A 26,944-nucleotide genomic window follows, 5' to 3' on the forward strand; every position below is an offset into this window, starting at 1 on the left:
GGGGGAGAAAGAGTGACCCCCAAGATGTGGGAACTTCTAGGGTCCTATGAAACACTTCTAGTGTCCTAAGAACAAAACTTAAAACTTATTTTTAAGGTTGATGTATAAATTGTCTACCAATGGTTAAATAATATAAAGAAAAACAAAATGTCTTTTTGTTCGAAATTCAAACTTTATTGTGTAACTAGTACTATTATCTTAAAATATAAGTTTGAAAAAATTATGTAGTGAAAACACTTTACCCCACCGGGAATCACACCAATTGGACTTGTCATTATACATAGAAGAATTAAATATCCTTGAATATTTATACATACATTGATCTACCTCATAAACTTTAAGCCTTCAAATATTTGAAAAATCCAAAAAAAAACAAAAACATCGAATAATCCATTAAATTTCTTCCACGAGTTCGAAATGTAATACTATACATGCCTAATTGAATATCAAATTTCTCCCAGTCTTTTTTTTAATAATGTATATTCTAATGGATTTCTCCCTGGGTGACTATATTTTACGGCGTGTGTCTAAATCCCCCCTTAGAAACATAATAATATAATATTGTAACGTAAGATGTAATTATATTAAAATAGACATGGTAAACATTTGTGGTAAACTCTAAACATTTTGTGACATTTGTGAAATTTATTCACCAATTTTTATTTAATAAAATTCTCAGCTCTAATTTTCATGTGATATATGGAGAAATTACATAAAAATTGTGGAATATAGAAGAAGTGTATTTTGTACAGATTTTAATACTAGTAATATAAATGTATGTACATCGTTGTTTTTTTCTTATTATTAGTAATTAAATATATGGATTTTTTTAAAACATGCTTTTAGATTGCAGAATTATCATTATAACTTCAAGTTAATTACAGATAAAATACACAATAATGATTTAACTGTTAGATTATTGTTAAATTATCATAGTTATAATTGTAAAATAGTAATAAAACACATTTTTTTAGAATGAAAATCAACTATTTATAATACAACTTATGGCTTGGATTTATACAAACTGATTTTTTTATCAGTTAAGATTTTATGTTTATGAATATTTAAATGGTGAGGGTGAATAAACGTTTTCATAAATGTTTCACAATAATAACTTTACAGGAATATTTCGATTTCCCTATTCTTTGGGAGGGAGGGATGGAAGCTGAACCAAGAGATGTTTTGTGAAAAGAGCGAAAAGTGCTTCGTAACATCAAAATAGGAACGCTTAAACGTCTCGTACTTAATGCGAGAAGAACAAAATAATGAATCAATCGATTTAACATCATGGAGGAAATAGAGCATAGAACGCCGAAATATGGCTGAAAATCTTGAAAGACTAAAATGGTTTTACCTCAATAGAAGTGACTCGTTTAGCCCAGTGTTTCCCAAACTCTTTTGACCCACGGACCCTTTTTCATAGTCAAAACTTGGGTAAAAAACTAGAGAAATGTAAAATAGAAAATTTACGAATTTAACATTGAATGGCAGGTAAATGGTGACGTAAAAATAAAAAATAAAACACTTTGTTGAAAAAGTACTTTCTACCCGTTCTTTATTGTTATTTATTATAACTTCCATATTAATAAAAAAATTACATATTTTTTTTATTTAATATTAAACCTCGCACGAACCCCCTGACGTTGTTCAGGGATCCCCAAATATTTTTTTTAAATTTCGTGGACCCCCTGAAATATCCCGGGGACCCCTGGAGGTCCGTATGGACCACTTTGGGAACCACTGGTTTAGCCAGTGCTAGATCCAGCACCGCGCCACTTACTGAAAAGGGACGGGAACAAGTTCGTTCATTACTTTCAACATATTATTCTCTTCTCCCCTTGTAAGCAAGTGTCTGGTCTCCTGTGCCGAGTAATCTAATGTAGGTTCAGCGTATTATCTGTCATCAAGATGAGAGACGTGATAATGGTAGTCAACCTCTGATTGGAGATGGAATAAGAATGAGAAAGGTAAAGATAATCACGTTTCAGTCGAGTTTTTTAGAAAGATTTTACAATCGATTAATTTACACAGAACGTTAAAAAAATATAATTTTCGTCTTTCATTGGTTGTTTTTTAGCATATCAACATAGATGAAGAAGAAATAATCTGGAAGTATGAGCATTTACAAAGCTGACGATCGTCATAGTTTGATTTAAGTGATCACTTTACACACGTGTAACATTCACTACTTCAACCAATAATTAACAACCACACTACTCAAATTCTTAAAACTACTAGATATATTGATCAAACTCCTGGACCTCTTATTCTAGCCTCTAACTTTAAGCCCTGTAAATGCCCTAACCTCTAAATTATTTCTTCTTCATCTATATTGAAATGTCAAAAAATAATAAAAGATTTGTGAACAAATATTTGGACACACTCAATATGTTGTAAATTTCATTGGTCGTTTTATTTTATTTTAATAAAGCGCGTAATTAATTATTTGTAGATAAAAAGAAGTACACCTCAACTTTTTTGTTACATAAACAATCGTCAGGCATCGACAAAAATCTTAACTAAAATATATTTTTCAATTTAACCGGATCAAAAGGTTCACAATCTCTGTCTAAAATGTAATTTAATAATCGTGAAGTAAAGTTTGGCATGTGTTACAATGTTGCTTCACTTAGTATGATTTGTTATAATAAAGTTAAGTCCAGTTGTAAATCATCTGAAATTGGTGTGTTGCCACTCGCCACTCTCTACCCGGAAGCCACAAATAATAGTACGAAGTACATATTAAGGCCTTTTTGTGACCACTCTGGGTGATCCTTTGTATTATATTGTAATATAGGTACGCTATAAGTTGCATCATTTACAATATTGTCTATAAACTGATTTTGGTGAGTTTGAATAATTGTCTAATTGTGGTTATCCTATTATCGAATCATGAAAAGTAATTAATTATGTAATTTGAAAAAATGAGAAGCATTATCACAAAATCTTTAATTTATTTCTTTTGTTTCCATTAAAACTTTTAAACCTTGCGAAAACACTCGTCCTGATGTAGTGAGTAAATTTAAATCTTAAAAGATTGAAAGCCCGAGTCAATTTCTAAAGTAAAGAAATAATTTTAATTAATTGATTTGGCAGTCACTTTGTTGTAAAATCTATCCATTTAAAATTAATGTTTTACTTAGTAAATACCACTATTTCTTAAAATCTACTGTGACATGTGTTTCGATGCATTCCGCATCATTTTCAAACACCGTATGTGAAGCTAATTCTAAACTTTAGAGTTGGGTCTTTGGGACGTTAAAGGTTGAAGAGGAGGTAGGAGCTGTTTCTTATTTTTATTTAATCCTATTGTCTATGTTCCCACTGATAAGAAATTAAAAAATATATATAATTAGGAATTAATTTTCTTTGAGGGTTAGGATCGTGTCAAAAACACGTACTCACATTTGATATGTGGAATAATAATAAAATGTGAATTCTGATTTGCTTCAATCAATAGCGTATCTACCTAGAGGCCAAAATTTGAAGAAAAAAACTTCACTTTGAAAACTAAATTGTTGTGTAAAAATAATAAATGAATTGTATGAATTAGTAAGATTCAAAAGCAAGTATGGATTCCCAAAACACATATATAAAGTTTCACATGTTCACTCAAATAAATACGTAATTCGTACTCATATAACGAGTAGGTACATAATATTATATTATAATCACGTCCGTAAAACATAATGTATGCTTCTCAGGGATCATGGAGATTAAAGGCCGGAATATTTCCATACGAGGGATCAAAAAAGGAAACTCACCCTAATCCCATAAAGTAAGAAATATTGAATTTGACATTCAAAGTAACATCAGATTGAATCATTTTGAACCAAATATTCCATTTATAACAAAAATATCGACGCACACGTTATTTCTCATATTCAATGAAGATCTCCGAATATTTCATCTAAATAAACGCATAGGCATTAATCGTGCAAAGGACGTACCTGACAAAAACTGTATTTTTGTAGGTTTTTGGTTTACTTTTTAGATATAAAAATTAAAATATTGAGTTGGATTTTTTAAAAAATTATTCAAAAACATTAAATCAAAAGTTTTTATTATTAAGTAAAGTAAAAGTATGCAACGCCAGATAGATGCGGAGGATCATATGTAGAGGCCTCAGCGAAGAAACTAGTTTTATGCCTCGTTAGTTTTTATACCTACATCCTTCTTTTTAAAAATCCCAAAAGTGTTTTTCAGAAAAAAATGTATTAATCCGGGCCCAATAATGATGCATAGGGTACAGGGTAGCATCAATCCAATGTTAACGTGATCGTTGATGAAGTTACACGAGGGCTTGGTGTTCAGTACTCCGGTACTGTTCTTAGACTAGATACATGCTGTGGAGTGAAGGAGTTCATGCTAAAGTATATTGTTGTAATATGGAAAAAAAAATCGAGAAGGAATATTAATCATGAAAATGAATCAAGAGATGTCTAGGGCACTTGGAGTCTCATATTTGTATTTGTACCTATGCCACTTCACTTTATACCCATATCCGCACCCCCATGGTGCAAAGGGCACTGCATCATATAAACGCAGTGTTATCTTGATTGTTAGCACATGAAGGTAAGATGATCAGCCCTCCGCTTCAAGTATCAGTCCAGAGTAATATAGGCACCTCGTGCTTGTGTTTTTGTGCGGGAAGCCAGAGCAGGATATTTAAAAGAAATGCGTACTTACAGTTTGTTTATTGATATAAAATTCTTACACGATTTGATATTAACTTATTATAATTTATCTAATTGATTATTGAACCTTAAATTAAATATGAAGCTAAAATATACGTTCTTTAACAATCAAGCGATGGCAGGCGATTCTCGCCCCCGCACTCCGGTTGGCTGCTTTTGTTGAATCCGCTCAGTGTTGTCAACCTGACAGTAGCAGTATAATTCAGTGTTGTCAACCTGACAACACCAAATGGCGTGGCCGGACGGCTACACAGCCCTCCTCTAAGTTTTAAAGAATTTGTTATTGTTCTTAAAACTGATGCTGGATGACTCTGTTGTCGCTGGTGTGACTTATGTAGGTCGTCGTTCCTCTGTGTCTGCTGGACTGAGTTACCAATTGTAGCTGGATGACTTGTAGGTCGTCCTTCCTCTGTGTCCGCTGGACTGAGTTACCAATTGTAGCCGGATGACTTGTAGGTAAGGTGCCTTTGTAGTTTGGCATAAGCATGCCGTCTCTCTGCAAACGAGTGTTCTGCATTGGTGGTTAGCCTGGCCCTCGGTCCTCGTAGTATTGTGCTGATGGGTTTCGTTCAAGAAACAGAATCATGTGTTTTATATGGTTGGCTGCTTTTGTTGAATCCGCTCAGTGTTGTCAACCTGACAGTAGCAGTATAATTCAGTGTTGTCAACCTGACAACACCAAATGGCGTGGCCGGACGGCTACAGTAATATTGAATAAATATTAGAGTTAAAAAACACTTATATTTATTTGACCCCCCTTGGAAATTGATCCCGAGATCTCCAGAACGGTAGCCGAACGTGCTGACCATTGCACTACGGAGGCGGAAAGAACCTTTGTACCTATGTACTTTTGTAAATAAGATTATGCTAATGAACTTCAGAGGATTTATAACTATAAGTAAAACCTAATTTTAAAAGGTATTATTTGAATTTACCAATTAAAGTATTTTTTTTTTAATAAACTGACTATTTAGTTGCCTCTAGGTGTCTTAATATGAGTATACATTTTTGACATTTTTGTAATAAGGCTCAAAAATATTTCAATTTAAAATAAATCAAATATAAATCACGTTTTTATGAATACAATGCAAATGAGACGAATAATTGAGCACAGAATGAACATAAATTGCGAGAAATCTGAAGGATATTGGAACAAATATTTTCAAAGGTCAGCTGGAGTTTATCGAGTTGAAGAATAAATAAGGGAAATTATTTTTTTCATTAAATTTCTTCAAATTTTTTAGGATCATATTTTTTAAAGAAATTTGATCTATTTTCATTGTCAGTTATTATATACGAAAATAAATGACATTGATATAAGAAAGATTATGAATAATAGATAAGAGACGCATTTATTTTCCACGCTACAATTTTTCTTCCAAAATTCAGAATCTTAAGATCCTTACTCATACAATAATCATTAGTTATACAAATCTACCGAAGAATAGTTAAGTACAAAAAGTAATAAAAAAAAGTACTATTAAGTAAGTCAAAAGTACTATTCGAGTTCTAGTATGCAGCCCCGAGTGCCCGAACCGTTGTTGCCATTCTAGTTTTCCCTTTAACTCCTCTTATTATTCCACATACTGTTTTTCTTGTATTTCTTGTTGTTGATAATGTACCAATATCCTGTACCTACAGCTCCCTCACTAACGTTATCTGTATCCTATTAATATATTTCACTTCTAGATCTAGAAGTAAAACGAGCAAGAATTCTTTGCCTCGTCCGCACTTGAGTGTGCATTGGACCCAGAGAAGAATTTAAAACATGCTTTATATGTATGTCCAGGTTATATCAAGACCTGTTTATTTAATATATTAATATGTGAAGCCCACCTCGATGGTTTAGTGGTTAGCCCATTTGGGTACCACGCTGAAGATCCCGGGTTCAATTACCAGGGGGGTTAAAATAAATATAAGCATTTTTATCACTTTTATATTTAATTTCATTAATTGATGATTCGTCAGTCACTTTGTGATAAAATCTATAAATTTTTAATTAATGTTTTACTCAGTAAATACCACTTTTTTAAAAATCTACTGTGACACGTGTTTCGATGCATTCCGCATCATTTCCTTTCATTTCATTCCCCACCATCACACGGTGTTTAAAAATGATGCGGATTTACTTTATATTTTATTTACTTTATATTATCCTGGACTGGTACCTGAAGTGTTCACTTCCATGGTGTAATGCTCAGCACGCACGGCTACTGTTCTGGAGGCTCCCGGGCTCGATTCCCAGGGGGGATCAAATGAATAAGTGATATTTTCACTCTAATATTTATTCCATATTACCCTGGACTGGTACCTGAAGCGACCAACATTACACTGCGTTTATATGATGCAGTGCCCTATGCACCATTGGGGTGCGGATAAGTGATTGAAGAAGACAGATATATATATATATATATATATATATATATATATATATATATATATATATATATATATATATATATATATATATATATATATATATATATATATATATATATATATATATATATATATATATATATATATATATATATATATATATATATATATATATATATATATATATATATATATATATATATATATATATATATATATATATATATATATATATATATATATATATATATATATATATATATATATATATATATATATTACCCTGGACTGGTACCTGAAGCGACCAACATTACACTGTGTTTATATGATGCAGTGCCCAATGCACCATTGGGGTGCGGATAAGTGATTGAAGAAGACAGATATATATATATATATATATATATATATATATATATATATATATATATATATATATATATATATATATATATATATATATATTTATATATATATATATATATATATATATATATATATATATATATATATATATATATATATCTCTTTATATATATATGTAAAATAATATGTATAAAAAAATGTATAATGATACTATAATTTAAATAAGATATCATTATAGGTAAAGTGAACTTATAGCTTATGCCTTTTATAGGAAATTTGTTTAATGATTCATAATACTTAATATTTTCTTCTTTTTACATTTAAACATTTTTTCGCCACTTTTATGTGATAAAATTGGCCATTTTTTCCGTTCATTTTGTCCCCGATAAATACATTAAGGAATGTGGCCCTTTTGAAATAGGAAATTCAATGGAATCGTTATATTGATTGATGGTTGTTTGTATAAAGGACTACTGTGACGGAAATATGAAATATATTAGGTAAAATTTAATATCACTATCTAGTTCCGGGTAACTTTCTGTACAATTGGCCTTCTATATAAATATACTCATAGTCATTTAATGCATTTACATTTCAATAGGAAATGGCAACACCGATGAAAGTGTATATTGTGCTTGCTTGAATTATTGAAATTGTTTGTTATTACTTTTGGGTTTCCAACCAAATTATTAAATCACATTTTTGAAAATTAAACGTAAAAAGAAATTTATATATTAAATGATAATTAAGCTACTAGCCCTAAACATTATTTGTTTGGAAAATAAATGTATTTAAATAAATTTGTCTGTATTACGAAAAAAAAATAAAAAGAAAATATTCCTGGAACATTATTATGTTGCTTTGTAAAATGAAACTGATCTATAAAATTATTTGATAAAAAGGTTTATTTTACTTCTTAGAAAAGTATCGAATTATATTGACGTCTCAATATAGATTAAGATAACGGAAGTCTGGGTATTTAAAGGGCTTACTTTCAGTCAAAGGCTGGTTTAAGTGATCAAGTTATACACTTGTTACATTCACTTTTTTACCCTGACGATCAGATTACTCAAATTCTGGAAATTGTATTTTTTCATTTGATTTACAAGTTCTTTAGATGTGAGTTCTCGGCACCATGTATTGTTGTGTTGAGTAAACTTTTTATTTATTGTAGCAGAGACCCTTATGAAATACATTTAAGATTTATATTTTGTATTTTGAAAGCATTGTTAACTTTGTGGTATGGTAATATAACACTCTCCTTTTTATTTATCGTTCACTCTGTGTAATTTAAAGTGGTATTACACAAAGTGAAGGATGAATGATAAGGAGAGTGTTATTTAAATTTTTTCACAAATTATTTTACAAGTAGACGCCTAAAAACGTAATATTTATTTTTAGCAATCTTATAATTTAACTGTTAACTAATTTTATTCGTAATATTTTATGTGTTTCCAAATCGTTGTTCACAAATCTGTGTGTGTCCAAATTTTTCCTCATCAATGTTGAGGTGTGAACAAATATTTTGACACACTCATCATATCGATTTCCTCGAAATAGTATTGATACAGTTAATCGAACAAAGTAATTGAAAATTCTAAAACACTTCGAGATCTAACGAATTTGGACGGATAATCTTATAAGCCTTGGATGAAGTGAGATCGAAGTTAGCAAAAAAAGTTTAGTCTATTTTTACAGACTTTTCTTATTTGAAGCTCATAATCCCATTTCAACTTTTATCATTGAAGTATTTTTTTAAAATACATGTATCTAAGTAATACAATTCCTTTTGCAGAACACATATTTATTTAATTGGCTGATTTTCAAGCAATTCGTATTTTTAATAGAGATCTCGGAGCATATTGTCTTACAATTTTGGTACAAAGATAATAACCGAGTTATTTTCTTTAGTAGAATATATGTCTTTTAAATTCCCTAATTAAAACAGGTATATTTGAAGTGAGAAATTTGAACTTTTTTCTCGGACTTTTTTGCAATATGTACCTACAATATATCAAAATTATCCTATTAAAGTAAATTTTCTAGATTGAACAAAGAAAAATAATCGTAGGGCTTCTTATCATCCTGGATAAGATGGCTTAGTACCTTTTACGATATTTATTTGTAATGCAACTATTACAGATATTTGTACGTGTGATTTTACGGTACTTAAGATTAATTTAAAAAAGGAACTAGATGCTAAAATTGTAATTGTTACTTTTTTATAAAAGGGAAACATTTTTTTCTTTAAAAAGGTTCCAAATTGTACAGAATCATAACATGCACTATTAAGATTTATTATTATGTTTACTCATTTTAATAAACATTTTTTTCACTTCAATTTTCCATTACTATTTTCAGACTTATTCGGCAGTCTTATTAATACCTATTACCCTTTTATGATATATTGTAGATAAGTAGCCAATAAAATTATCTTCATTTATTGATTTATTTATTGATTTGGCGTTTAATTTGTAGAACTCCATTTTAATTTATGTATTAATTGTCACGATATAATTTTTCATGTTTTTTTAGATGTGTTTTTGTTAATAAAATACAACTTAGTAGACTCAAAAAATCTGTGTTTGATTTAAAATTAATACATGAATTCATTTATTGATTTTAATTTCTCATGACTTTGGCGTTTTGATCACGTTTATTAATTCAGGAAGTAAATGTTCTTTATTAAAAAAAAAATCCAAATAAAATTTGCGTTTAATTTACTGAACCTTATTTACTAAGCTATTGGATTCATAATCGGTGCTCAAGTATTCTTAGAAACGTGAAAGCTGAAGGTTACTTTAAATTACATCTTGCTTATTTTTTTAACATACTTTTTAACAAACCTCCACAACTCAGCAGATGTTGGACTTCTTGAAGGAAACCTCGGTGAATGAAGTAAAGATCGGTGAATTAAGCAAGGATCGGATCCAAAGATTTCATCAGGATATCAGACCCACGGAAGAGTGACATAAAGGAAGGTGGGACATCCGCATGAAGGCGGATTATTGTGGGATAGCTTTCAATGGGATTTAGTTTATCAACTTATCTCGCTCTAGAAAGTTCTATAAAATGAGTTCTTAAATGATGAATGATATGAATTTGGCTTTAATTACACCAATTTACAAACACTTGAATTGTCATCGTTGTATTTTATAGCGCGTCAAAAATTAAAGAAAATTATTTTGCAATAATTTCAAGGATTATTTTAATCCAGCTCAAGTATTAAAAAATATACCAAATATAAAAGAATTACTATTATTTAAGAATAATAAAACGAATTCTTTTACGACGTAAAATAGGTTACTCTCATATTGCGGAAAATTTAAATATCTAACCAACTAACTAACCATCACGCCGCTTCTCCGCAGGGGTAGGCAGAGAGAATCGAACGCCACACCACTATGTCTTTGCAAACATTCTTTGCCTCTTCTACATTCATGCATCTCCTCATACATACCCGACGATTATTACGACTGATTACCTGACCCGTAAAACTCGTAAAAACGATTATTACCTGACCCGTAAAACTTGTAAAATTTTAAAGACGTAATTATGCTATGGTATTAGATTCCTTTCACTTGCGGGTAGTTATTTAGTAGATTTGAAAGTATGGCTGATCGTGGCTCATCAGTTGTGAAATTTGTAAAGTAAGCTTACTAAAATTGAACAATGGTGGACTTATTTTTACGCGTTTTACTAGTGCCCAGTAGATATTTAATATACTAATCTATGAAATATATTGGCTATTTATTCAAGTTTATATAGAAACAATAATGAAAAATAAACATTTCATTCGATTAGCATATTTTAATCAAAAACTATGTTTGATACTCGTCGACAAAATATAAAAGTAAGTTTTTTTAGGGTTTTCGAGAGTGACCTTTTCACCATAATTCAGATGTGAGCGGCGCTCTAAAACCTTTAACAAAGCTTTTTGAACCATCAGTTTTGTTTGGTCTGTGTAGATATTGAATATAAAACGGTCGAAAAATGAACTGAATCTCTCTTTCACAGGGTGGGTCACGTTTATCACCATGAATTTTAATAAAAATTACAATACAAATACTGTTTCGTGCTTGGTATATTTACTCGATTACAATATTATTTTCAAAAATACTCAAATAAATATGGAAGCTTTCTATTCATATGACTTAAAAATAAACTTTTATCTCGGACAAGGAAATAAAAAGTAGAGAAGTAAATAATTAAATGAAAAATACTGGCATTTATTATTTTTGGGTCAAAGTTTTCAATGAACGAAACTAGTAAATTAAAATTTTATTTATTGTTTCGGCATTAACTTTGTGGTAAGACATGTTACAATGATTAAAGAAAACACTTCGTTTTTTACCACTTGAGTTTTATTATAGACTACATGTTTCAGAAGTTAAACTTCCATCATTCAGGTCTGTATAATAACTAAAATACTAATAATATATAGTAATTATAATATTTAGTTATTATACAAACCTGAATGATGGAAGTTTAACTTCTGAAACATGTAGTCTATAATAAAACTCAAGTGGTAAAAAACGAAGTGTTTTCTTTAATCATAGTAAATTAAAACATGATATTATTTTTGATAATATTTGGCGGTACTGAAAGTTAATTTTGAGGTCAGAATTTTGTTAAATTTAAAAAGATTTATTGCTTAAAATATCAACACAGTCCAAAAGTAATATGTATTTATAATATATATTTTTAAATGGTTGTTAATGTATGATGAATATTTTAAACTATCGAAATTCATCAATTAATACCCTCGATTATACTCTATGTTATTTAAAATTTCTGGCGAGTTTAGAGCAAAAATCGATATTTACATATCTAGAATCCGGTTTTAGTTGGGTCTTATCATGAATACGCTGAAATAAAACAAGGGTGTTTTTGATTTAATATTCTGACATTTGTCGGCTTAGTCCAAAAAAGGACAAACTATATCAGAGCTTATTTTACAACAGAGATTCAAACGTAATAATTTGTTTTTCAACCTGGAATTACCAATTCTAAGAACATACTTATTTTTGTTTAATATTCAAGTAAGAAAAAATAATTTTTGATATATCAATCAATATATTTCCCTCCAGTTAAGTCCCATCATATGAAAACGATAATAATTTTCTTTTATTACTCATAAACTTTATTGAAGCGGTAAAATAAAAATAAAATGAAAAACATTGAATGACAATACTCCATTGTGACTTGTTGTGAAATGAAATGTGTTCCATTGAATGAAATCTTTGAAATAAATTAAGTAACAATGAAATAAGAAATATCTTGATTTATGGTATTTTTCACTCCTCTTTAAAAGTCTGAAATAACATCATTTTATTCGTAAACTTCTATAAATTATGTAAAACCTTTTAGTTGGTAACTTTCAACTATAATAAAGCAGTAGGAATAACAGGAATTTGAAAGTACCTTGATCCTGGATTAATTTAATTGATGTCTGACCACCGACTTTATAACAGCAATTCATTAAATCTTTAGGACTCGAACCAGGATGTTTCTCATTCCGTGTGACTGCTTTTATCCAATTAAGCCTGGAAAATTGCGAGTTTTCCAAGAATTCGGCCATTTTCAATTGCGAATTGATGGCAAGGCGAAGAGTTATGACTTTCTTTGCTTTGCACAATGATCGCGTTAACTCAATATGTTTACATCGTATTTGCCCGCAGGTATTTTAACCAATATAAATATATATTTTTTTAAATTGATATTTAATCCATATTGAATATCAAAATTTAAAAAAATAGTATTTACAGTATACCAACTGAAACGAATTTTGCAATATTTGTCCCGTCTATAAGTCTAGACTATAGACATATTGTAAATATCTTGAAACTTATTCAAAAGTTTAATGGAATATTTATATCATTGTTAAATTTGTTTCGTCTATACTTGTAAATAATGAATGAAATACAATGTTTAAGAATTGAAGGTAAAATAAAAATGAAGCTTTTGTAGTAACAATGATTGTTTTGGATAATTTATATGGCGCCAGTTTCGTAAAATACTACATCAAGGGTGCTTCGCTGTGATACGTATTTAAAAAAAATATATTTATGTTTTTATTATTTGCACAAATATTTCAATTTCATACTATTTCTGTGAGCCTAAGTAGAAATAGGTATCAAATTGTGGTAGAGTAGGTTCGAACCGTGAAACTCTGACTTAAGAGTCCGCGACACTAACCATGGGACCACAACCCGACACATTATATAATTAATACATTGTTTACCTTTGGACTAAATTATCCTACCTTTCTTGACCAATTCCATTCCTATATAGTTGTTCATCCTTCATCCTGAGCTCCTTTACTTAGCCATTTATATCATATTAAATATTTCATACTCTACCTACATATCTAATCTTAAGTGCTGAAATTGAAGTTTACATATTTGAAGACCCAGTTCACGTTGTGTCAATTCGATGCGGTGCCCTTTGCAACATTTAATGAATTAATGGTATGTGTCCAAAAAAATACGCAGGTGAAAATCGATTTATGCGGTACATTTAAAATTATTTTTTCGAAATACGATAAAAGCTACATATATCGATGTTACAAAGAATCAATGCCCTGAATGATATAGATATCAGAAAAAATATATGGGAATTGAATGGAAACTGCTGACAGCATTTTATATTTTCGTCTCATGTCAAGCGATTCCTTGGAATAAAGGAGTCAATTTTATTTCAATTGGAAACAGAATATGCTTACATCGAAAACAGAAATATGAGAGACACTATCGGATGTAAAAGATTTAATATAATTTGTAATGTATGACATACGAAGAAAATATTTTCATTTTTAGAACATATTCAATAAAATCTGACAAATTCTCGAACGCAAAATTTACCCTTTAACCTTTTCATACAAAAGTTGAGCTTAAATAAATTACTCCAGACTTTCTCAAAAGATTTACTAATACAGTTTATATTAGTTCATATAAATTTAATTATTTATTTTACTTTCAAAGTACTTTAGAGCAGTGATTTAAGAAAGTATTACATTGTGGGTCAAATTGTATCTTATTTTAAAGGAATCTTTGAATAATAAACTGATGTAGAGAAGGAATATAGAGTTTGGATATTTTCGTAGTTTACTAAAAAATATGAATTATTGGGCACCGGCAAAATTGAGATAACTCGCCTGCTATGCATATTTTACAAAGCCCGGTTTAAGAGCATACATATGTATAATTATGATTAATTATCAACGGAAAAAAATCATCTCAATCATCATATGATTGTGTCCAAAACGTCATGTGTGTCAACGCTTTAAACAGAAATGTACCCACAGGGTATTTAAATTTTTAAGGTCTCAACGTTTTGCGTTTTTGTCTTTTCTATCATTTGGTTTATTCAAAATCATTAAATTTAAAATGAAAAGTCGAAACATGATAATCGGAACAAGCACACGATAGTCGGTTAAAGCTGTCTATTATTTAATGTCAAAATAAGTGTGTTTTAAGTGAAATTGTTATTGGAACATTAAAATATAATATTATAAAGGTCTATGAAATATTTGTGGACACATAGTGCATTATACAATAAAATTGTAAGTGAATTAGTGAAATATAAAAACGTTCGTACGCTGGTGTTGGTCAGACAATCCGTCTGGTGTTATATCAACACCTTATCCTTAGTTATTTAATGTTCTATTAGAAACTACCTTTGGCTGGTTAAGGGAAGGTCCCCTCGAAAGATTTTATATCCCATTAAGCCTGATTTCACCCTACGGCTTACCATGAATGGCTAAAGGTTGCTGTGTAATGAAAGGAGAACCATCAAATTGAGATGGGGTTATGTATATAAAGCCGTGAAATAAAATTTTACAACGGAGCATTTTAACGTCGTCTTCCACTGACTTTGCAAGATAAAAAAGTGGATCATTTCTCAAAGCGCCATTCCAAAAGGGATAAGGTTCAATTATCGTGTAATCTTGTCTTTCAGGAAACTGTACTTAAATTTCGGATATTCAGACTTCATGGTTTTACTTACTGTTTGATATACGCTTGGTGGAATACAAAACTAAAAGAGGGTCTTATTTGATTTGGATGATAAATGCTGTTTCGATTATGGAAACACATAAATTATCGACTACATATGTGTACTAATTTTTTTTAAACAAAAATGGTTATTTAACCTTTATCTTTTTCTCTGCCATATATCCGCACTCAAATGGTGCATAAGGCACCTCATCAAATCGACGCGGTGTTCAGTTATCAATAATAAGTGCTCAGTCCTGCTCTCTTTTTTCATGAATTCAGAATTTGTTGGGATACGGATGATGTAACTGAAGGAGCACAGGGTGAAGGACATTGCTGATTTATGGGAAAGGAAATGGAGATGGAATAGTAATACAAGTGTAACTTATGCACTATTATCCCTTAAGTATAATAGTTGAATTTAAAAGGTTACTGTATAAAGTAAACTAACTAACCTTTTTGAGTTAGTTAGAATTTAATCGAGGAACCACTTTTATTTACCTCTTAAATTTAAATGTCTTTAGGTTCGCATCTGACATCTGAAAGTTTTTTACGAACATTAAAAGTAGAATAGTTTTTATTTAGTTTTAACTAGGTACATAAAACTATTTCTTGAAATCTATTGTTACACGTGTTTTGATGTATTCCGTATCATTTTCAAAAAAAAATATCTACTCAAATAGTCGTGTTCTATTGAAAATTAAAGTGATTAGCTAGAAACAATGTTAATGATGGCTTGTATTGAAAAGCTTAATATCAAAGTATTAACAAACGCGCACAAGGAGTAGATATTACGCCGTCAATACCTCTATTAATTCGCGGATAGCCACAGACATGTACATATTTCATGTACATATTATTTTTTCAAATACATAAATGCAATTACAAACTTCTATCAATTAGTAATTACTGCCACGTAACAAAAAAACAAAAATATTTTCTATCAAAACTCTTCTTCTCTTTGGTTCTTATCCGTTTACTAACGTACAGAGCGTAGCATTCGACAATGTAGAATTATTTTTAAAAAACATTTCTTGAAGACTAGGTGATCAGTGTAATTAGTATAAATATCAGAAGCCTCAATGCTTAAGTCATATCAAGGGACTACAGATAGTCGTATAAAACATTTTTTGATACAAAATTACTGATTTAAGCGAGATATTCAACAGTCTGCAACTTAATTTTCTATAAACACAGAAAACATTTAACGCAATTGATTTTTTTTTAAACACCGTTATTGTATTGAAAAAATAAGTATTATTCAAAATAAATATATTTATAAATATATATATATACAGTATCTACTCAATGAATTAGGGCCACCCATTATTTTTTTGAATACTCTGAAATCTTTTGGATTATTATATTTATTTTACATAAATACTTTAAGTTTTCTATTGACATCTAATATCATGTATATTACCTTCAATAATATGTAAAATATACCTGGATTATTTAAGCCTTTACAAAATTTCAAACCCTTTTTCTGAGAAAGGTCCCTAATTAGCACAGGTAGACAGATAGTTGAAAGTTAAAATAATAGTCCTATCTCATTTATTAGTGAAGTTTCTTGAGTTCTGGTTGTTGTTTTGTTCAGAGAGGTTATATAGTTATCGTGTCTTGTGAAAAAAACTTAATTTTTAATTTTAGTTCATAAAGTATAAAATTTTTTTGTAAACACAAGTGTTTTTTTTTGAAAAGGACAAAATGGGAAAAAGTAAAGACATTTCTGAGGAAAAAAAGTCTAGTGTTATAGTGCTACTGAAATTAGGAATACTATCTAATAGAGAAATTTCAAAAAAAGAAAACGTTTCTCGTCAAACAGTGGACATAATTTCAAAATCAATAAAAAATCAGTCACCCGCCACCAGCAATCGGCGAAAGAACTGTCGTAGGATTAGAAAAACAACACCGAGGACTGATTGAAAAATCGTTCAAAGTGCCTTAGAAAACCGTAGTGCATCAGCAAAAACATTAAAAATAAAATTGGAAGAAGAGGGTATAAATATATCGGTATCAACACTGAGGCGACGTCTTTACGAAGTAAATCTGAAATGCAGGCGCCCTGTAAAAGTACCAAAATTGACACCACGAATGAAAGCGGATCGATTAAAATGGGCCAGGCTACATCGAAATTACTCGGTTGATGATTGGAAAAAGGTATTTATTTAAATTGAATTTTCAACATATCATTTTAGTAAATAAACTTATATATTTGAATTAAACTTAAATTTTCATTATTTTTCAGGTCATCTTTAGTGATGAGTGCCGGTTAGAAGCCGTGACAGAGAGCCGTCAATTCGTCAGGAGAACATCAATGGAACGTTACAATGAGGCCTGTGTGGTAAAAGTTATCAAACAACCCCCGGCAACAATGATATGGTCATGTATTATTAACAATTTACCTGGACCGTTGTTTTTCGTGGAAGGAACAATGAACCAAAATTCCTATAAGCAGGTCCTCGAACGAATTTTATTGCCCTTCTACCATACACTCGACCCAATAGAAGGTCCATACACCTTCATGCAGGATGGGGCACCTTGCCACCGGGCTAAATCAATAATAAAATTTTTGTCTAACAAAAATCTGCCTTTGCTCCCCTGGCCTGGAAATTCTCCGGACCTTAATCCTATAGAAAACGTATGGAGCATGTTAAAAAATAAGGTATACTCATTTCCAAATCCGACAGTAGACTGTCTAAAAAAAATGTTCAAAAAATTTGGTCAGAAGACGAAGAAATAAAAAACATGATAAAACAGTGCATTTTAAGTATGCCAAAAAGAATTGAGGCAGTTATTTCTGCCAAAGGTGGAAATACTAAATACTAACTATATTTATATGAAAATATATGCATAATTTAAGCGTAATAAAGTGTTCATGTGTAAATAAAATTCAATGTTGTTTTATTCAAGGTTTTCTCTGAGTTATTCCTGTTTGAATTGAGAAATTGCGCGAAATTCTGCGTGGCCCTAATTCATTGAGTAGATACTGTATATATATATATATATATATATATATATATATATATATATATACATATTTATATATATATATTTTTTTATAAATATATATATAAAATATATATATATATATATATATATATATATATATATATATATATATATATATATATATATATATATATATATATATAAATATGGTTTTAAAAAGAAAAGTTTTTGAAAGGTAAGAAGTCTTCTTCTTCTTCTTCTTTTAGGACTAGGTCCTGTTATTCTCGGGTCGGGAGGTGGAAGACCAGCTATCCTTCCATCGTTTAGGTGGTCTTCCTGGGGGTCTGATCCCGCCTATGCTGCTGTCCGCTGCCACCCTCACCACTCGATCCGAACTCGCTCTTCTCACATGATCTCTCCAGAAACGCCTTCTTTCTCTTCCCCATCGCACAACATCTTAAACATCGCAGATTTTTCTTGTATCTGAGTTTCAATTCAATTCAATTTATTCAATAATTAATATATACATTACAAACAAACATTTAAGGCGTAAACATTAAAAAATCAAATTAAAAATTACGCAAGAAGACTCTTGTTAAATGTGTAGAAGAATCTCGCTTCGGAAAACTCCTTCGGACACATGGAACAGATCAATATCCAATGTGATATTGTTCAACATATTTCTTACTCTGTCGCGAAGTGTTAGGCCTGCAATGGGTCGTAGAGTCTTCATTTCGGATGTCCTAAGAAGGCTTTTTGTTCTCGCGGTGTCGGCTCTTGTTTCCGTGCCGTAAGTCGGGATCGGTCTTACGCAGGTTTTATAGATCCTGAATAGGTATAGGTAAGGAGTGATGAAATGGTTTTTATTTTGAAATTAAAAAATAATCAATATTCAATACGTATATTTACTTTTTTTAAATATGGCGGATATATATCTAGCCCCTCGCACACCCGGTTGCCTTCTGAATTGTGAATTTGCGAGTACTACCTTGAAGTGTTCTTTATTGATAACTAAATCTATTTATATCGTTAAAACACGATTATAATATTTTATTCTTGAAATGATCTCTGAATCGCGGACTTTATAGTTAATACTCGTACAATGATTAAAGAAAACACTTGTTTTAAACCACTTGAGTTTTATTAAAGACTATATATTTCAGAAGTTAAAATTTCATCATTCAGGTCTGTATAATAACAAGTTATTATACAGACCTGAATGATGGAAGTTTAACTTTTGAAACATGTAGTTTTTAATAAAACTCAAGTGGTTTAAAACAAGTGTTTTCTTTAATCGTTGTAACATGTCTTACCACAAAGTTAATGCCGAAACAATAAATATAATACTCGTATATATTGTTCATACTATGCATACGTAAATATAGCTAACGATACAAGTATATATAGTAATATATAGATTATAGTTTAGTTGCGACGATTAAGGTAGGGTATTTCTGTACGTTTGGGAAATTCTAAAGTTAGTTTCAGTCTAAGTGGCAGATTAGTTTACCCCTTATATACTACAAACTTCTGAATGGTTTACTTTATAATCCGAGGATATTACTTGAAGTGCATTTGCTTAGATATCCATCTCTTGGCGATTTAGAGAGCCTGAAAGCTTGGATCGTTAAGTTGTTTAATATTCCCTTTAGTAGTTAAAATTAATATAATTAGCATATTCCATTTCAGTTCGAGAAATATTATCATTTACTTAAATAAATAAAATCAAATATTTCCTCTAGTTATAATCTAATGTAACAAATTTAACTTTAACTAATATACAATATATTATTTTAAAGCTGTTTTCGTCACAAAATCGTCATTTTAGTAAAAAAAAACATTCATTTTTTAGTTCAATTTCATGCATTATGGTTGGTACCAGGACTCCATTCTGCTCTGCTAGTATAGCTTTCGCAATTAGGGTTTTATTTGCCATAACTGATTTCAGTGCACAAGTCACTCTGTTACCAGTATTCATAGAGTTGGCAAAAAATAATGAAAGTAGACTGAATCCAGTTGAATGCGTGAATTTCAAATACTGAAATAAGGGAATAAACAAGGTTGAGCTGAACATTATCGATAAAATTAAGAAAGGTGTGTTGTGACGGTTTGGACATGTGGAATGAATGAGTGAGGTAAAAAGGGTAAAATAAGGAATAAAGGATATAAGCAGAAGATGAATGAGGAAAACTTGGCATGATATAGTTTTTTTAAATACAAGAAAGAGGTTAGGTCAGGAGTCTGAATAATCGGAGGGTATGTGTGAGGAGTTACATGACTGTGGAAAAGGCAAAGAATGTCCGTAAATACAGAGTGGGGTGGTGGTGATTATCTCTGCCTGCCATTCTGGGATTATTAAGTTAGTTAGTTTTATTATGTTTTTGCTTGTACCTAAGCATATCTTGCACCAATCAAGAAAAGGAATAGGCTTAAGTAAAAAAAAATATTAATAAGGATCATTAGTTAATAATTTATAGTGACCGCAAATTATTTCGAAATCCCAAAATTTTCTATTTGATCCCGTGGGTGCCGATAAAGGTAGAATTTTCCAGGATTGAGGCTTTGGACAAAATATTCATCGTCAGCGACGTATTTTTCTCCAGATCTTCCCCTTTCCACTCAATAACGTCCCGGTTAAGGGTCAGTTCCGGGATTCAATTAGGTAGCCACTCCTTTTGACCGGAAACACAATCCTTTCATTCCTTTTACTATGGACCTAATGGTTATAAAGCGCAAAGGACGTGTACTGTTGACTTTCTCCACTGCTATGCGTTGGAATGATTTTTGACCGCGATTTTCCATGAGGCATACAATGGTTGGAAATTGAATTCCAACAAATAGGTATTTGATATTAAATGGATATATCTTGACAAATTTATAGGTGCTATTTTTTTACAAGGTATTCTAACAACAAAAAAAAGAAATACACACACACACATATATATATATATATATATATATATATATATATATATATATATATATATATATATATATATATATATATATATATATATATATATATATATATATATATATATATATATATATATATATATATATATATATATATATATATATATATATATATATATATATATATATATATATATATATATATATATATATATATATATATATGTATATATGTATAAATATAAATACATATATTTATATTTATATAATATTTTACTCCATTCTACAGTGACACTTGCACCAACTCGCAGCATTTCACAACATGTTTCTACCGATGTAAATAGTATTTCCGCAAACCGAAAATTTTGACATATTTTACTTGTTTTAAAAAAAGTGAATTACGTCAATGTTGCACCAAATGAGCAATATGTTACTCATATAAAAAAATAATCTTAAATGCACTATTGAAGGTTTCTGAAAACTTGATAAAAAAATGTTAACATAGATTAGTCCAAGAAGTTTTCGCAAAAAGTGTGAATTATAAAAAAACAACGTATTTTTTTAATAAAAGTAACGTGGTTTCAATTATGGGTAGCATGGTGAATTCTATACATTGATAAGGCGGTCAATGAAACCAGCCAATGATAGATAGTAAGTATTGTAATAACGGACATTTATATTTCAATTTATAAAAACTTCATCTCCTTCATCTTCAATTTCATCTCTTCTGAAATATCATTCAAAATATTTAAGTATCATAAACGTAAATGCTCACATATTTTTCTCTAGACAAATTGATGTCTAATTGAAATCTTGCCTGCCTAAAAAAGTTAATACTTTTAGAATTGTCATTAACATGCCATTGTCATTGGATTGTCATTGTCATTGTCATGCGGACTATCTGGGCCGCATTAAGAGAGACCCAAAGTTTAAGCTCCTTCAGATCACCATGCACGGAAGGAGGAGAGCCAGAGATGCCTAGGAAGGAAGTAACCGTCTTGAATAAAATATAAAGAAGATTGGTAATTTTAATGATCTTTTTATAGTCGTAATATCCTGTATCTTATTCGCAGTTAATGCCATACTCGCAATTACAGAATTCAATCATCGGCCGACAGCCGGAAAGGTAACATGTCTCTCTACGTCAGATTTTTTAAAATAATAATTATTGGATTTTTTTGTTGTTTTTTATAATATATATTTAGAACTTACAATAACTCTTTCCTTTTCAAAACTATACAAATATTTCGAATAGAAATTTATTTTTTCCATACAAAACGTAGTTTAATGAAAAAAATATATATTTACGTAAAATGTTACCTGGATTGAGAGAAAATTAAGTTGCGACTTATTAAATGCTGGGCCTTAAGTAGGATTTTGAATAGATTCCAAATAATTCCCTATACCATTTCATAATGAGAGTAGCCACCAAATGTTACTATTTCACCCCCATAAATGTAAGATCTAAATGTAATACAGTTTTTCAATTTCTTTTAGGTGCAGCTAAAGAGTTTTTAAGGTCAAAATCTGATTTGATGTCCTAAAATCTTCTACATTTGAATATCTAGATTTTCAATTTTCCACGTTGTGAGAGGGGAAGGCTAAAATGACACCCAAGCGAATTACTCTCTACCATTTGCAATACCTGCAGGACGATAAAACATCCTTTCCAAATAAAACGAATAATTTCGATTTGCTTTAAAACAATTTTCGTGTTCGTCCAACTTAATCTTTGGATTCGCAAGGCATTAATATTTTATAAAAAGTTACTCAAAAATGGGTTTTATTATAAGAGGTAAATAATGAAAGATTTTTTTCTCTTTAGATTTTTATTTAACTTTAAAAATACATAGGTACCTACATATGTTATTTTTTGTAGTTTTTATAACCAAATGTGCTATTTCAAACAGTGGTGTGCATAGAATTTTTATTCAGGGTAGACAGTAGGAAAAATAGCGTTATATTTTTTAACTTATCTGTCATAACCCTAATAATGCGTAAAATTCTAAAAGAAAAACACTTGTTTTACTAATAATGCGTGTTTTGTCGCGAAAAAATAACTGAGAAAACTTGAAGTTCAAAAAAATTACTATTTTTATCACAGTGTTCCATATGTTTTCCATTCCATAAGAGGGGGCACTGCTTATATGCCTATATGGAATGCATTCCGCTGACTTGTAACGTATATCGTTTTTGTACATATATATCGAGTTTGGACCATATTACGGAAGACATGCAGTGTCAAAAGTAAAAAAAGTATGTAATGGAGTATAAAAGTAAAAATACTATTTTTTGCTCAAATTTGCCAAAATTCTGAAATTTATTGTATATCTACATAATTTGACTTTCAATAGTCAAATTTTTATTTTATTTTAGAAGTAATTATAACATTTTTTGACTTTAAAGACCACGTAATAAAGAAAAAAAATAAAGGTGCATTAGAAAAGACACTGAAGCAGGGAGCGCGGAACGACTTGAACATTGTTTTTTTCCAGGAATCGTCATTTTGCTGTCGTAATATTTACGATGGTTTAGTATTCTAGTGTTCAATCCAAATTTATTTTATATTTACGTCTGTACAGTGAAAATACCAACCTTATGAGGTTTACAAGCTTTCAAACTCCTATTTAATTACTTTCTTACCCACTGTAAGCTAAGCCTGACATTTTAAACGGTTTTTGGTTACCCCAATCCGGGTCCCGCCGGAGTTACGTCATTCCAAAAAAATTGTTTCAATTAGTCTGCGCCTAAAGGCGATTTATTTATTTATTTACAAGCGCCTTCCTTAGGCTTCTTTAAAACTGAGGGTGAAAATTGAAACGTAACCAATCGCATTCTTAAAAAAAAAGGTTTAAAAAAATATTCCTGTGTATAACCGAAAACATAAAAAAAAACATGTAGCAAACCATAAAGGGGGTCAGTATGAAAACTATGTTCTTTATATGGACTTTCCGCTTTGTAGCTAAATTTTAAGGGAAATTATGAATACTAAATTATTTATTTGAAAAATTAAACGATTGTGGTAATAATACAATATATATATATAATATATATATATATATATATATATATATATATATATATATATATATATATATATATATATATATATATATATATATATATATATATATATATAAATATATATATATATATATATATATATATATATATATATATATATATATATATATATATATATATATATATAAATGTATATATATTGTATATATATATATATATATATATATATATATATATATATATATATAAAAATATATATATATATATATATATATATATATATATATATATATATATATATATATATATATATATATATATATATATATATATATATATATATATATATATATATATATATATATATATATATATATAAATGTATATATATTGTATATATATATATATATATATATATATATATATATATATATATATAAATATATAAATATATATATATATATATATATATATATATATATATATATATATATATATATATATATATATATATATATATATATATATATATATATATATATATATATATATATATATATATATATATATATATATATATATATATATATATATATATATATATATATATATATATATATATATATATATATATATATATATATATATATATATATATATATATATATATATATATATATATATATATATATATGTATATATAACTAGCTAACCCTCAAGCCGCTTTCCCGCAGGGTTAGGTAGAGAGAAAAGAAAGTCATACTAATCGTCTTTGTAAATATTCTTGGCTTCTTCCGCATTTACGCATCTCCTCATATGTACAAACATGCCGATTATTCCGACTCCTGTCCTGTCCACTTTCAAGTATTTGAAATACTTGTTCATACCACGTATAAAACGTATCTATTTAAAGTATGGTATAATACATATCTATATGAAATTTGTAATTAACGTTTCATTAGGTAACACAGCCCTTGACGATGATACAATCTACCCCTTACAAAGCAAGTTTCGTTACTGTTTGGATATACAATATAATGTCAAGTTACAAGTTGGATAACTACTGTTAAAATTTACTTGGAGTCTAAGACAAATATTTGAAATGGTTCTTCGTTCCGTATAAGATAAGCTGACGAGATGAGTTAAATGAATTTAACTTTGCGCAGTATTTACTATCATAAATGCGAACATCAAATTCCAACATCCATATATTATTTATTCCAACTTTTTTTTTACTTATAAGATTATTTTTATTCAATATTTTGAAAATGTATAAATATATATAATAAACATATCAATAAATATAAAAAAATGCATTAAAAGATTCGTTAATCGTTTTTTTTCTAAAAATAAAAGAAAATCTGATTAATAAAAGGAAAAACAAGTTTCTTCATTAATTGATTCGACTGTGTCTCGGTATTAGTGGTGGTAATATCTATACATTTTTTATTGAATTTTTCTTCTGTAAATACAACTGTTTCTTTAAATCTATTGTGTCGCGTTTTTCAATGTATTCAGCATTATTATTAGACACTGTATGTAAAACTAAGTCTTAATTTTATAGTAGTGCCTTAGGGATGTTGAAGGACAAGAGGGTAGAAACTGATTATAATTTTTTATCCATGGACAATAAGAGGGAGGTATAGGAAGTTATCGTCATATTGTTGGGTATTGTAATATAAATATATTTTTTTAAATTTTTTATTTATTCAAAATATAGATGTTTCTGACTTTTACTATTTTTTAGGATTTCTACGTTGTTTTTGCTGTACGCGTGTTTGATTAAAATTCATAAACGGTCTTTGATAATAATGTGGACTGCATTGAAATACGTATAGATTTTAAGAAATAGTGATAATTACAAAATGAAATTAAAATAAAAGAAACGTTTTTTGTTAAACTTTGTGGAATATTTTTAAAAAGATTTTTTAATTCATGAACGCGAATAAAATATATCGGAATTAAAATTGATGCTATATACATAACGCTATCAACGCGTTATCTTTTCACTATGGTTCTAGCCCAGGTCGCATGGTCGCTCTCTCATGAACTGAACGGACCAAATAAAGAAATAAACAGGTCCAACCCTGTATGTGTGTGAAAGACCCCTCTTGACAGGTGGCACAAAAATTTCCACATGCCTCAAGGTCAAATCAATATTATATGACCACGACTACTCTGGGAGAAGTGAAAGTTCTAGAAAAAAAATTATTTAAAAATATAAATGTGAGTAAATTGTATTGTTTTACGTGAATCATTGTAAAAAAGAACCTTTAACGTTCTCTTCTAATTCATAATTTTTGAACTAGTTTGAATTAGAACTAATATAACACTCTCCTTATAATTCATCGTTCATTTTGTGTAATACCACTTAAAAAACACTACTTATTACACAATTAAACGAGTGGATGATAAGGAGAGTATTATATTACCATACCACAAAGTCAACAATGCTTGAATATACAAAATATATTATCGAACGCATATATTTAAAAAAAGAAAAGTGAGTGAAAGAGATATGTTTACAAGTATGTCTGTCAAAGTAAGCTTAGCTTGTTTTCCCATAATATTATACTTAAAATAAAGTATATTTTATTACAAATCATGACTGTTTAAGTC

The 26,944-nt window shown here is 29.2% G+C and overlaps 1 protein-coding gene across 2 annotated transcripts in view; it reads right to left on the reverse strand.

Annotated features, from left to right (window-relative positions):
* Positions 1–19,088: 19,088 nt before the first annotated feature.
* LOC148300251 (G protein-coupled receptor dmsr-1-like) overlaps positions 19,089–26,944 on the reverse strand; it is a 93,404-nt gene continuing 85,548 nt past the window's right edge. Inside the window, exon 3 of one of the 2 annotated variants that reach the window (XM_088275051.1) lies at positions 19,089–19,212. In XM_088275051.1, the coding sequence (XP_088131177.1) occupies positions 19,193–19,212 (20 nt within the window). In that variant the 3' untranslated portion in view covers positions 19,089–19,192. Of the gene's footprint in view, positions 19,213–20,317; positions 20,424–26,944 lie in introns of those variants that run through there. The other variant, XM_088275050.1, reaches the window with a different exon arrangement.

This window comes from Brachycentrus maculatus, unplaced genomic scaffold (genome assembly GCF_059751285.1).
Source record: "Brachycentrus maculatus isolate JH-2025_06_01 unplaced genomic scaffold, ASM5975128v1 h1tg000769l, whole genome shotgun sequence".
NCBI lineage: Eukaryota > Metazoa > Arthropoda > Insecta > Trichoptera > Brachycentridae > Brachycentrus > Brachycentrus maculatus.